The 13,927-nt window shown below is 44.0% G+C and overlaps 1 protein-coding gene across 5 annotated transcripts; it reads right to left on the reverse strand.

Moving 5' to 3' along the window:
• Positions 1-92: 92 nt before the first annotated feature.
• On the reverse strand, positions 93-13,611 carry cfap65 (cilia and flagella associated protein 65). 5 transcript variants are annotated; one of them, XM_085249736.1, is made up of 35 exons: positions 13,482-13,611; positions 13,267-13,349; positions 12,146-12,333; positions 11,967-12,069; positions 11,590-11,756; positions 11,255-11,460; positions 10,776-10,912; positions 10,468-10,693; positions 10,065-10,333; positions 9,801-9,995; positions 9,502-9,713; positions 9,232-9,388; positions 8,974-9,093; positions 8,597-8,848; positions 8,365-8,504; positions 8,139-8,223; positions 7,892-8,038; positions 7,562-7,727; positions 7,346-7,474; positions 7,018-7,231; positions 6,676-6,804; positions 6,426-6,516; positions 6,234-6,319; positions 6,041-6,107; positions 5,466-5,576; positions 5,185-5,376; positions 4,398-4,556; positions 4,153-4,314; positions 2,280-2,396; positions 1,478-1,612; positions 1,347-1,397; positions 1,037-1,254; positions 827-943; positions 342-710; positions 93-231 (listed from the first exon to the last, which is right to left on the reverse strand). In XM_085249736.1, exons 2-35 carry the CDS (start codon positions 13,345-13,347, stop codon positions 183-185), a joined length of 5,247 nt encoding a protein of 1,748 aa, XP_085105862.1. In that variant the 5' UTR covers positions 13,348-13,349; positions 13,482-13,611; the 3' UTR covers positions 93-182. The 5 variants fall into 5 exon arrangements, with proteins under 5 accessions (XP_085105862.1, XP_085105861.1, XP_085105860.1 ...); XM_085249735.1 differs by having other exon boundaries at positions 9,502-9,710; positions 13,559-13,606; XM_085249734.1 differs by having other exon boundaries at positions 13,559-13,606.
• Between the last annotated feature and the right edge of the window lie 316 nt (positions 13,612-13,927).

Genomic DNA, 13,927 nt, shown 5'->3' on the forward strand with positions numbered 1-13,927 from the left:
GGCACTCGGTACGGCTCTAACCTTCGTCCTTAGCTTCTGTGTGTTATTTTGACTTTTTATAGGGAAGAACAAGAATGCCTCACAGACTGAAGATGATCGAGATTTCAGAATAAAATTCACACGAGATGTAAATAATACACAACTGTTGACGACACATGTAGTTGTTCAGCATCTCATTCGTGTCAGAGGTGAGTTTTCTCCTCCCCGGTCGGGGGTTTGGGCGTCCTCCTCCTAATGGAGCAAACAATGCGTCAAATAATTAGAGTCCATTTCTGACTCGTGCAACAAACTAAAGAAAGAGGAAACGCTGCGAAGGCTAATGTGAGTGTGTCTGTACTCACCTGGTACTAACAGGTGGCAAGATATTAGGGCGGGGGCACGCCGTGAGGACGAGCTCTCCTCTGACAGCTTCCATCATCAGGTTCTGGAGGGTGTTCATCAAAACAAGTTCACTCATGAAAGCAGACACATGTTCGCGTGTGTGGGGCGTGTTTCCTGAGCACCCTGCACTCTCCTCGCTGCCCACTGCCCTGCTCAGAGCCCGAGTCTGCGGCCTGGCGGGGGGAGAAGAGCTGGGACACAAACACTGACAGGAGGAGGATGGAAACGATGATCTGTCAGGAGAGGACGATCCCGCGGGCCGGTAGGTGTCGGGCTTGGAGGCCGAAGAAATCAGACGCTGGATGAAGGCGGAGTCATCGAGTATGTCGCTGAAATACGAAGAACATGCATGATTGATTTTCAGTGTTGTCATCTTAAATATCACCGATCTATAAATTAGAATAAATGCATAAGACAGGCTGTCTACTCTACACGTGGGCGGTACCGTAGCAGACAGCTGAGTATGTGGAAGAGGATCTCTTTGTCGGGGCTGTGTGCTGGAGCAGGAAGCCCAGTAGAGACGGTGGGTTCAGGATGATGCATCTGAACTGACTGAAGGCTTCTAATAACAGCAGGAGAAATGACATGTCATCGCTCCAGCATCTACAGTTAAGCTCAGGGATGAAGGACTGAACATATTCTGTATCTGATTTACCTATAATGCTTATTAAAGTAATCAGGACAGTTCTTTAGGTACTCTATAAGGTCATGGGAGTGTGCTGTGACCCTGAGATACAGCAGAGCAGGTCTGGGGGGGTCGGGGCGCCTCCATACTTTTGCTATCTGTCGCTGTTCCCGCAGCTCGGCCGTTCTTAGCTTAGTGCCTGCACTGGCTGCTTCATACACACCACTGGCACAGATGGGAGGAAGGGTCTAGAGTGGAAAGAGAACGTGAAGTCAGAATAAAAGCTTCATGTTCTTTTATAGTCTCGTAATTATTTTAATAATAAAATCACAGAGACCACCTTATATTTTCTGAGTGGCGGACCTTTTCTTACAGGAACTGCTGGGAGTGTCTGTGACGAGACAAGGAGTGAAATACTTTTGATTTCTACATGATTTTAAAAAATTTAATAATTTGTCTTTGAAGTCAGACCTCGTCGATCAGAACTCTTTGGCTCTCTGTGATGTTTTTGTCCGTGATTATAAATTCGTTTTTTTGTCTTTCTCTTTCTTCTTCCCAGTGCTGCAAAGCATCGTTATACCGAGTACGTTCAGCTTCCAGAGTAACCTAGAGAAGAGAGGAAAAGGACGCAACAATTCAAGGAAATGAGAAAAATAATAACAAAAAACTTGATTTATGACACAAGACAGAAGATGAACAAGGATAAAATGTTTTTAAAACATTTCTTTTAGGTAAAACTGAGCTGCATAAAACAAGACTGGATGTCTGAAGTGAGATGTTTAATCCTGCTGAGGTGCTTTCAAAAAGGACCCTGAGGTTTTTACCATATTAACTTTACAGACAGGAGCTCTGTTGTTGTACTTATTTTAGCTGCAGTAAGTTCTATTCCATCCAGCATCAAAGCAGGCAAAGCTTTGAGTTTACGAATGTCAGTGGGGTTAAAAGAAAATAGAGCTGCGTGTCGTCTGCATAACGTGCCTGCAGGTGACACGTGGCAGGGGTAACATGTATAAAGGAAGGAGGAGAGGTCCAAGCACAGAACCCTGAGAAGATGCATCTGACCCTGCATGGGTAAGGTGGCCTGTGACTTTCCTAGGCCAACAGTAAGCATTGCTGCAAACAACGATAATGCACCACACCACACTGCAGTTTCTGCACAGAAATGGTTTGTGGAACATGACAAAGACCTCATTGTACTGACTCAGTGGTGTGAACTGGGCCTTTGTGCCACCTGTAACAAAATCTAAACTTTACGATGATGCGTCTGTGTTACCTGACAGACGACATCCAGCTGATGAACTGTGGGGTAATCAGTAGAAGTGAAGGTGAGGACACAAAGGGCACACTCCCCCGGACGAAGACGACCTCGGTCTGGGTGGATCTGCACAACCTGACACAGCACATCAACGCTCATCAACGTGAGAAAGAGAATAAAATAATGGCTTGTACAACAATGAATACAGTGGGGCAAAAAAGTATTTAGTCAGCCACCGATTGTGCAAGTTCCCCCACCTAAAATGATGACAGAGGTCAGTAATTTGCACCAGAGGTACACTTCAACTGTGAGAGACAGAATGTGAAAAAAAAAAAAATCCATGAATCCACATGGTAGGATTTGTAAAGAATTTATTGGTAAATCAGGGTGGAAAATAAGTATTTGGTCACCACAAACAAGGAAAATCTCTGGCTCTCACAGACCTGTAACGTCTTCTGTAAGAAGCTTTTCTGTCCCCCACTCGTTACCTGTATGAATGGCACCTGTTTGAACTCATCATCTGTATAAAAGACACCTGTCCACAGCCTCAAACAGTCAGACTCCAAACTCCACCATGGCCAAGACCAAAGAGCTTTCGAAGGACACCAGGAAAAGTATTGTAGACCTGCACCAGACTGGGAAGAGTGAATCTACAATAGGCAAGCAGCTTGGTGTGAAAAAATCAACTGTGGGAGCAATCATCAGAAAATGGAAGACATACAAGACCACTGATAATCTCCCTCGATCTGGGGCTCCACGCAAGATCTCATCCCGTGGGGTCAAAATGATCATGAGAACGGTGAGCAAAGATCCCAGAACCACACGGGGGGACCTGGTGAATGACCTGCAGAGAGCTGGGACCAAAGTAACAAAGGTCACCATCAGTAACACACTACAACGGCAGGGAATCAAATCCCGCAGTGCCAGACGTGTTCCGCTGCTGAAGCCAGTGCATGTCCAGGCCCGTCTGAAGTTTGCCAGAGAGCACATGGATGATACAGCAGAGGATTGGGAGAATGTCATGTGGTCAGATGAAACCAAAGTAGAACTTTTTGGTATAAACTCAACTCGTCGTGTTTGGAGGAAGAAGAATACTGAGTTGCATCCCAAGAACACCGTACCTACTGTGAAGCATGGGGGTGGAAACATCATGCTATGGGGCTGTTTTTCTGCCAAGGGGACAGGACGACTGATCCGTGTTAAGGACAGAATGAATGGGGCCATGTATCGTGAGATTTTGAGCCAAAACCTCCTTCCATCAGTGAGAACTTTGAAGATGAAACGAGGCTGGGTCTTCCAACATGACAATGATCCAAAACACACCGCCCGGGCAACAAAGGAGTGGCTCCGTAAGAAGCATTTGAAAGTCCTGGAGTGGCCTAGCCAGTCTCCAGACCTCAACCCCATAGAAAATCTGTGGCGGGAGTTGAAAGTCCGTGTTGCTCGGCGACAGCCCCAAAACATCACTGCTCTCGAGAAGATCTGCATGGAGGAATGGGCCAAAATACCAGCTACTGTGTGTGCAAACCTGGTAAAGACCTATAGTAAACGTTTGACCTCTGTTATTGCCAACAAAGGTTATGTTACAAAGTATTGAGTTGTATTTTTGTTATTGACCAAATACTTATTTTCCACCCTGATTTACCAATAAATTCTTTACAAATCCTACCATGTGGATTCATGGATTTTTTTTTCACATTCTGTCTCTCACAGTTGAAGTGTACCTCTGGTGCAAATTACTGACCTCTGTCATCATTTTAGGTGGGGGAACTTGCACAATCGGTGGCTGACTAAATACTTTTTTGCCCCACTGTACAAGCCGTGTTTGTGTGATCCGTGACAGTCAAACAGAGCCACACAAAGAGGGCGGATCTATGTTTTTTTTGGCTACCTTTGCACCTTCCTCTTCCTGCTGGTTGGTGTGTTGGGGCAGGTCCCATTCATAGTGGGCGGTGTCTGCGCAAGACACGTTGGTGAGGAAGAAGATTCTCGAAGACTGTGAGCACACAGGGATGTCACCTAGAAAGATGCTGTCCTCAGACAGGAACAACACCTGCATAAAGCAAACATGTTAGAATTCAATGAAAATAATATTTGAATGATACACAAAAAAGATTCAAATGAACGTAGTCTCACCTGTCCCGGGAAGGGCACCCTCGTAACACTGGGTACAAAAGCTTGACAGTCACTGCTGTTACAGTGGTTTGAGGAGTCTTGTGTAAGGCTGCTAAGCCCACGTCCCTCAAACCTCACGACCGCTGAGTCACTACCTCCGATGTGGATAGGAACATCTACCTGGGGATACAGAAACGACAGAGTGTGTTTATCGTTACTGTTCTGTTATCTTTCTAATTCCTCTTGATTTCTAAATGATTATTACCTAAATGATAACAATGCCAGCTGGTGAAGTACAAAACACAATTCAAACCCAGTTCCAAAAAAGGCAAAATGTAAATAAAAACAGAATCTCATAAACTCTAAATAAATAAATACATACATGTATATATGCAAACCAATAAATTCTGCTTTTATTTACATTTTTAACCTCCTAGGACCTGCGTCCACATACGTGGACATCACATTTTGGGTTATTTAGACCAAAATACTCAATTCTGCTCTACAAGGGCCTGATATCCACTTACGAGGACATTATACTGCTACTGTTCTATCAAAGTTTTAAACTAATATCCTCATATGTGGCTCTGATTTTTCATAAAAACAAAAATAAGGTAAAAAACATCTGGTAATTCTTTGTTTTTACATTCATCGGGCCCCAATCGCCCCAAATATCAAAGAGAAATTAAAAATGCTGCCGTGGAAGAGTTCGGGTCTTAGGAGGTTAAACAGCATCCCAACTTCTCTGGAATCGGGTTGTGTAAATATCCTGACGACAGGGTAAGATGTGCAGAGTATGATGTCGTACGTGATACGTCTTCGCCTCCAACGGTGAGAAGATCCATTCCAGCTTTGCAGTTTTCCCTGGAGGAATTTCTCCTTGTGGATTGAGGCAGCGCAGCACTGGATGGTCAAAGTTGTCAGCTTGAAGCTGTGACAACACAGCTGTGTCCACTTCATAGCACACTGGCACTGCCCCACCATTGTGTAATTCATACACCTGCGTGGTAAACAAACAATCACAAATCTTTTCGTTCCAAGCGTTGGGCTGTAAACATCCTCTCGCTGCACACACTTGCAGAGACACACCTGCTTTGGAGGACTGCAGTCTCCAATAGTTACGGAGGTGAAGAAGTGTTGGTGGGAGTCAAAGTGGAGATGTGGCTGATCCCTCTCTACCGTCGCCCCCTGAAAGTTCAGCTGCACACAGAATACATGAAATGGACACAAAGACAATGAAAACAATCGAATGCAGCGAATGTGCTGATGTTAAAAGAAAGTACATCATCCCTTAAAATGTGAACTGTCACATGAATAAGTTAAAAATGTTTCTTACAGAATGCCGAGTGCTTGCTCGTAGGGGGTTGTTTGATTGTTGGGTTTTCTCCGTATAACTGTGGGGTCTTTATTTTTCAAAATAAAGTGCCATGAAGCGACTGCTGTTGCAATTTGGTGCTATATAAATAAAACTGGATTCTTTGACTTCATAAATATCTGTTTGTCATGCCCCTCATTCATTAATCTGACATAGCATCACAAAAAAAGGTCAAAAATGTAAAAGGAGCACAAAGCTAGCTTACCTTTGACACTAGCAAAACTGTCAGGTGACTTATTTTTACTGCACTGTCAGACCTGCGTAAATATAAAGTTTTTAAAAGCCTCACCAAGATTTCTCTGCCATATGAGAGCTTGAACACAACAGGAAAGTGATCCGTCCCAACAAAGACGTGACTGTGAACGACAACGTTTTGAATGTTTTGGTATCAGTTTATTAGTTCATTGGTTAATAAATTAATTTGCTTCAGATTTTAGTCAGTGTGTAATGATTATGGGACATGTGCAGTCATGATCTCTGACCTGTAGCTGAAGTGTACTGCCCTCTTCTGGCCTGGGAGCAAAGTTCCAGCGCGAGGTGAAACACTGAACAATTGGTTGTCCTGAACCTGTGAAAAACATGAAACATTACTTTTGTTTTTATCTCTGTCTTATCATAATATTGATATTTTTTCTTGCAAAATGGAATAAACAAAAGACACAAAAAAGTAAGACCTTCATTTGGGACAGCTCTGTGTTACTGAACTCTCCCGTCACTGCCCAGTACTCCAACTCTATCTGTTGATCCTCTGGAAACAAGAAGGCCCTAATATCAAAGAAGAAGACAACTATCAGCAGATGGTAGAATTTACCTTCAAACCATCACATACGCTCTACTTTCAACAACAAAAATGAAAAATGACAGGGTGCATAGAGCAGACTGGTCTGTAATAATAGTATACTTTATGGCATGATATTTACATACCAGTGTACAGGAATACACCCAGGGTTGTGAAGCATCAACATAAGGTCTGAAGGATCTGAATCAACAGGAGCCGAACCAAAGTTGAAATCCAGCATGGTTTTGGTGAAGATGGAAGGACTTGTGTGCAGTCTAGAGACAGATGGAGACAACAGGGTGGTGCGCACCACACCCAGACACTGCAGGTTTAAAATGACTGTTTGTCGTTCAGGAATTACAAACTGTTCTACAACAAATACAAAATAATTCAAGTACAAAAAATTACCATTAATACCAAAAAACTTTAATTATTCCAGGGTTACGTTTCTGTTTTGTTTAGTTTTTTTGCTTGTTTCAGATGCTGACCTGTGCCTGGTGGGAGTCTGAAAGGTCAGTTCTTCAGAGGACGGGTTGGACAGCAGCTGGTCGTTGAGACAGTCCAGTGAGAAGAGTTTCCATATGTGTGTCTTGCTGAGTCTACCCACACAGCCACAGCTCCACGCATCCATCGCCTGCAGGGTGGGAAACACACCCCTAGCTCGCACTTCACAAAGCGCTTGGGGAGATGACATCACACATCCTGGAGAGAGAGAGAGACAGGGAGAGCAGGATAAAACAGGCAGTGTTGCTTAATAATGACTTGGAGTTAAATTGCAGTAAACATTTAAGCGTATGGAGTGTGTATGTTTTCTACCACTGGCATTCAGAGTTGTATATGTGATGGTCCAGAGGTACTCGGCTTGCCTGTTCGGTCTGATTGTGGATCGGACCACCATGGTGGAGTGAGAGGCAACAGTTCCCCTCTCCAAGTCCAGCTGTAGGGCTAAAAGGACACAGATTCAGTCTCACTAGTAGAATCAAAAAGTACAGAGTGCAGATGAACGTATACATGTATCACAAAACGAGATACCACTTGGCTGAGCTGCAGAGTCAGAGTGATGTTCATCATCCAGAAGTATCTGCTGCACAGAGAGGCCGAAGGAGACTGGACAGGGGCTCTTGTTTACTACAGGAATCTCCACAGTTCGACAGCTTCCAACCAAAGTCTCTCCCACATCAAGGATGGATTTCTCTGCCTGGGAAGGAAGGCACCTCTAAAGATCTGCTGCTGTTCCAAAGCTACAGGAAATGATTGCTTGAATTTTCTTGCAATATTTGTCTACGGTTATGACTGACTCACAAAAAACAAAAACAAGCATGTGTACATATTGAAATCACTCAAACACATGAATAGTTCCACCTCTATCCAGCCCCTGGATCCCACTCCCTCCACTACAAGGGTGAGGTGTGACTTGATGGATCCATGTGACTGGACAGGCCAGTAGGTTAGAGTAGGTTCTAGTGTGTATGCGTTCTCTGCCAGCGGACTGAAGGTCCACGTCTGCATCTGTAGTAAAAATAAACAAATTAAACAGCTTTTTTTTCCACAGTTCCACAGTTACTGTCTACATAAATGTGCAGTGTGCACTCCTCTCTCAGTCTCTCACACAGCACTCATTGGGATGCAGTTCACCAGCATCTGGTTTGACAGAGATAAGCTCCTGGTCTGGCTCTGGAATGCTCCACTGGAATCTATCATGAAAGGAAATCAGAGAAAGCCAGCTGTAGACAAGATGAATGATCCTGAGGTAAGTCCAGACTACAAACAATACACTGAAAAATGTCGGAAAACACGACCAGAATAAGAGCGCAGAAACAAATCAGGCAGCCGACCTCACTGGCAACAGGCTTCGGTTCCTGATGTGATGGGTGCGCTGGGCCTGCGAGCCCACTGCTGTTGGCTGGAAATATAAAGTGCTGCCTCCTTCCAGAGACACACACAGCTTTTCCACCACACTGACAACTGTCAGTTCCTGAAGAAGAAAGAGACATTAACAGACAGTAAAATAAAAATAACGTAAAAACGTGAGTGACTGTTGACTGACGCTCTCGTGCAGGGCCGCACCTTTGTGAGTTTAGATGCATTGAGCTGCAGGTGTAATTTAAACCCCTGCTCAGAACTATCCTCTGCTGGCACTGCTCTGAGGGACAGGATCTGGTGATCTCCTGGCTGGATCAAACCACAGCTTGGAACTACAAACGCCGATTCTGCCAGGGCAGGGTTTGAGCTGCGCTCCAAACAGAAAGTGAGCGGCCAGTCTCCAACATTGTGAAGCAGGACTGTCCGATAGGAAATGACACTGAGGGCTGGAAACACCTAGTAGAACAAAATCATTCAGCAAGCTCCAGATGTTGTTTCTAAGAAGGAATATTTGATTTATTATCTTAAAGATTTTCCTCATGAGTTGGGATTTGAAGAAAGTGCATCTTTTTTGTTCTTACCACGTGAGGGGGATTTACGGAGCAGCGTGGAGTGAAGTGTTCTTTGCCTGGCTGAAAGGAGTGGCCAATGACTCTGATGGTCACACACCAAGGCGGACACACACCTGTGTCTGGACTGTGCTGCAGAGTCCAAAGACGCATGATTGACAGCATAGGTTTGAAAGCATGTGACTGTTTAAGACCAGGTTATACTAAGTCAAAAAAGCACCGCTGCCTGTTGTAATGCACAGTTTACTGCAGTGTATAAAATAATAATACCTTATCGTATGCAAAGCACTCAAGTTGTGCTCCGTGCAGAGTATTGAGCTGCTTGGGCGCGTACGTCACTCTGAACAAGGTGGACTTAAGTGGAGCCAAGTCACAAGATGATGGAGCGATGGAGAATGGAGACTCTTGGGCGGCAGTCCAAACGAGACTTGAAGGGAAATACATGAAATATAAGCATCAGCGGTCAGAAATTAAAGGTAGATTTCAGACAGAAAAACAAAAACATCAAAAGAAGCCACGCTGCAGGACACGAAGACGTACCTGAGTTTCCTCCTGGTGTGGTTTGTGATAGAGACCGACTGCGTAAAAGCAGATGAAGGAGATGAAGAGGATGTATGCTTGTGATTAAACAGCAGTTCAGTCGGGGCCACAGATACACGTAGCAATGGCAATGAAGATTTCAAACAGAGAGGATCCGTGTGCCCCAAGCAGGCCCGGTAAAAGTCTTCCACGGCGGTGGCTGACATGAACTGCTGTAAATGACACAGACAACGAGTCAGAGAGGCAAGTCTAAGCCTTCGCTGAAATTTAAATACAGAAATGTGAAAATGGAAGCATACCCCCTCCACAGGGGAGTGCAGCCCTTTCTGGTCAGACTCTATTTTATGACCTCCCCGCAGGGCTGCCGGGGCATGTGGTGAATTCTGTCTGCAGTCCTGCTGAAGCGTGTGCAGAACCAAGTGTTCAGGTTTTAGTATGGCAGGTTTCTGGTGCCCTGAGTGGCAGGTACCAATCAGGTCAAGAAACACCGGCTCCTAAAAGAGACATTATGTAAGCACATAGGTAGAAATGCTTGTCTCCGTGCCGTGTTTAACATGTCCTACCCCGTCCAGTACGAGACATGCCACTCTCCTGTAGTGTGCATTAGGCTGTGTGGGCCTGTAGGCTGCCTTCACTCTGGTGTGACTATGTGGGAGAACAGCGCCACTTGCTGGTAGGATACTAAACACACTGTTCCCACTACAGTCAATATCCCACTGGTAGAAAGCCTCAGCAGTGGAAGCATTAACGAGCTCCACCGTCCGTACAACTGATCCTCCTGCTTCAACACATTCAAAATCCACCACAGAGGAAGACAAGGCAACTTTGGGACCTGCAAAAGGAGATTATCTGGGTTATAAACTATCTTCCTTTTATTATTTGAAAATACAACTTTCTTGGGAGTGTACATGTGCTTTACTAAAGCTACAGAGAAACTGAGTTTTCCTTCATGTCTGGGCCTCTTACCAATACAACGCCCAGAGAGTTTGAGCAGACTTTCACTGAGCGTGCCTTTGCAGTTTAGAGACAAGTACTCCACTGAAACAGTATCCACCACAGCAGGGGAGTAAGTGACTGAAACCCGCCGTGATCCACCAGGAGCCACCCTACCACGGGTGGCATCACAGCTGAACTCTGATCCAAACGAGGGCACCCCACCAGGCAGCCGTGACAGAGAAAAAGACGCCGTTACCTGCAGGAAAGGATGCAAAGATGTGTGGGAGAAGGCTTCGAGCGTGAACTTTTGCACTTACGTGTCTATGTGCACCACCCACCGGAGACGGGTTAAAAATGTCAAAGTGTTTCTGCAAACTCTTGCCAACAGCAACAGGACCAAAGTCCACCAGTGGGCCACCATTATCTTCTCCCTCTTTGCTGCTGGGATTTTTCACCAGTAGATGTGGATATTTAGCTTAAAAAAGCAAGATAAAAAGTCGCAGGTAAAACAGATGCTTGAAAGACCGATGTGTCAGCTTTTGACTATTTGAAGTAGATCTAAAAATACCTAGAGTGGAATTTTACAGGGAAAACAGTATTTAGGCTAACTTTCTATTCCTCCTTTTGTATTTTACGTTCATCGTGTGATGTTGCAAACGTTATCTTTATGGGAGTGGGCCAAGCCCATCATTTTATATTTTGGTCATGACGTACAAGTAAACGAGACAGTGAGGAGGCTGACAGTTATGACAGTTTCTCACGCTAACCCTTACCCACTGACACTGTGATCAGATCTTTGGTTTGCTAGTTACAGTACCTAGTCCCTGTAGGAGGACAGTGCAGTTGCTCTCGAGCTTGCCCTCCTCTCCAAACCTGCAGAGAGCCTGCTGCTGGTACACCAGTGCCTCCTGTGGCCGGAAGACCACTGTGGTGTGACACTCCTGACCGGGTTTCAACAGGCCCTGCTCTGGACGGAGCTGGAATGGTGCAGGACACTCCCACTGGAAGTACGTATGGAGTTTACTACAGGATTAAATAAAAAAGAGGCGATTAAAGTAAAATAAAAGCAAGCGTTCTATTTTCTATTTCCTCCCAACATAGAAAACACACATACAGGTTAAATGAAATACACACAGAGACATAACCGTGTACCTGGCATTTTTTAATGGGAAATCAGTGTGTGTGGAGTGTTCAACAGCACAGAGCGGGAGCATCACAGACTCAGGAACCTCCAGGGTGTGAGAGGGAACGACGGCACGGAGGCATACATGAAAGCTGCCTTCTTTCCCTTGAAATTCAATGCTGTCCTCATACTCACACTGTCTCAGACACACGCAGCAGTACACAAGCAGAAGACAGAAACAGTTAAATTACTTTTATATTTACCTGCTCTCTATACATCAGTTTGTATCATGTAAGGTTACTGACTACAGAGATACTGCTGCATAAGCATGAAAGCACTAGTACATTTCATATTTCAAAATCAGTGAAGATCAAGTAGTATTCTGTCTGATTTTGACATGTGTTACCCTTTGAAGAGGTTTAAAGGTGACTTGTATGGAGAAGGAAGTCCCGGGGCTGATGACAGCTATGTGAGGAGCCAAGGTGGAGAAAATCTTGGACACAGGAGGCCTGTGAAGGGAAGCGAGGGACGTGTTATCTGCAGGGATAAAACAAAGCTTAGCTTTGCACAGAGCAGATTAAACACCTTATGTGTAGCTTCTTTAGCTTGTTGTGGACGTTCTTTAACACTAATGTCTTGGTAAATTCTCTGCCCAGGTCCCAGTCCTCCCAGGCCAGCTCTGGTCTCGTTTCCACTCCAAAGAAGCAGTTTCTTTGGCTTGGTGCTCGTCGCTGACACTTCCCAACCCTCTGCCTGTGGGGAATCCCTGGATCCTGGCAGGTTTGGTGTTGTAGGAGATGTGAGTTTTGGAAAAACACAAAAAACAAAACATTTATTCCAAATTCAAAACAATCTTTAACATTTATAGTGGACCTGAAACAGTCATACAGCAATGTCTCTTTGAGAAAAGGCAACTATATCTTCAAAATGATACATTTTTGTACAAACTTTACATTGACCAATAGGAATGGATGAAGTCATTCAGTGAACATTTTTTGCACACAGTATATTTCAATTAAAGATTTGGCTTGATAAGAACAAATTATGATTAATGATGTTAGTTGTAAATGGATTAAATACAAATATAAAGATCCAGATAGATGGTGTTGATACAGAAAAAGACATTATAGATAGTTAGACAGGACACGTTAAATATATTCTTCCTTCAGTGTCAACAAGCAGCACTAAACAAAGCAGAGCAGGATTTCACATCACTCCATGTTCACCTTATTTAAGCTATTGTTCAAAGGTCTGGGACAATAACAACTTTTGCAACAAACATAAATTTAACCAAAAAGAAGTATAAAGATATGATCTTCATCAGATAGGAGAGGAAGATGTTGAATTTTAGTCAGTGTTTCTGTTTTTAGCTGCTACTTGCTTTGCTGCGTGGAGCACAATTATGGAGTTGTGAAAACAAGATAATACGGGAATAATTTGTATTTTATGTAGCGTACGTATTATGTGTAGTTAGAAATGTGTTCACTGCTGTTATTGCGGTTTAAATCAACAGGGAAGCTGGATAAATAAACACTGATAACTTTGTGACATTGTAGAGTTTTTACTGGATTATTTTCTGTATACTGTTTACATTATTGACATAAAGTAAACAAAACTAAACAAACACAGTTTCGTAAATGTGAGCACAGCACAGGGTTATTCTCACAGATCTCAAACAGGAAAAAAACAATGATGCCAAACTTTACTTTGATATCGTTGCCAGTGACGGAGGCCTCCCGTGGAGCGGCAGACACCAGCGGGTCAGGACCCCGAGTCTCCGCTAACATGGCTGTAAAGGAAGAAGACGCTTAGTCCTCGACACAGAAGGAAACACGGGGAATGGTAACGTAGCTCTTTCCCGTTTAAGACACATTTTACGGTCAGTAACACGAACTGGTTGGTGGCTAAAAAACAACCTCACCTTACCGACACGCGGAGCAAACTCTTCAACTACTTTTTATTTGCCTCAAAATTGAAGACGAAGAAGAAAGAACACACCGGGAACACCGGGAACAGACATGGGTCAGCGTTGTTGCGTTGTCGTTTCCATAGCAACAAGCCTCCAGAAGAAATTACGGCGGCTGATAAGGGTCATTTGCAAACTGCTACGTGAGGACGTAACCAGAGTGGTGACGCTGTGACGTAGTTTTACGGTATGTAAATACGCGGATGCAGAGATATGTTAGGTTATAGCAGGTAATCATCCTTTAAATGGTTCAGCCACACTGTGTCTACTTTATTAAATTATAGAACTTTAATTATAATTCATAATCCAAAGTTTCTCATTTTTTTTCAACAAACTTGAAAACACATGAATTTAAGGTAATTTCGAAAATTTTATTAACAAGCAAACAAAAACTCTGACAC

This window comes from Mchenga conophoros, linkage group LG16 (genome assembly GCF_057382185.1).
Source record: "Mchenga conophoros isolate Kocher_MC1m ecotype Shallow Benthic linkage group LG16, M_conophoros_male_GT1.1, whole genome shotgun sequence".
Classification (NCBI taxonomy): domain Eukaryota; kingdom Metazoa; phylum Chordata; class Actinopteri; order Cichliformes; family Cichlidae; genus Mchenga; species Mchenga conophoros.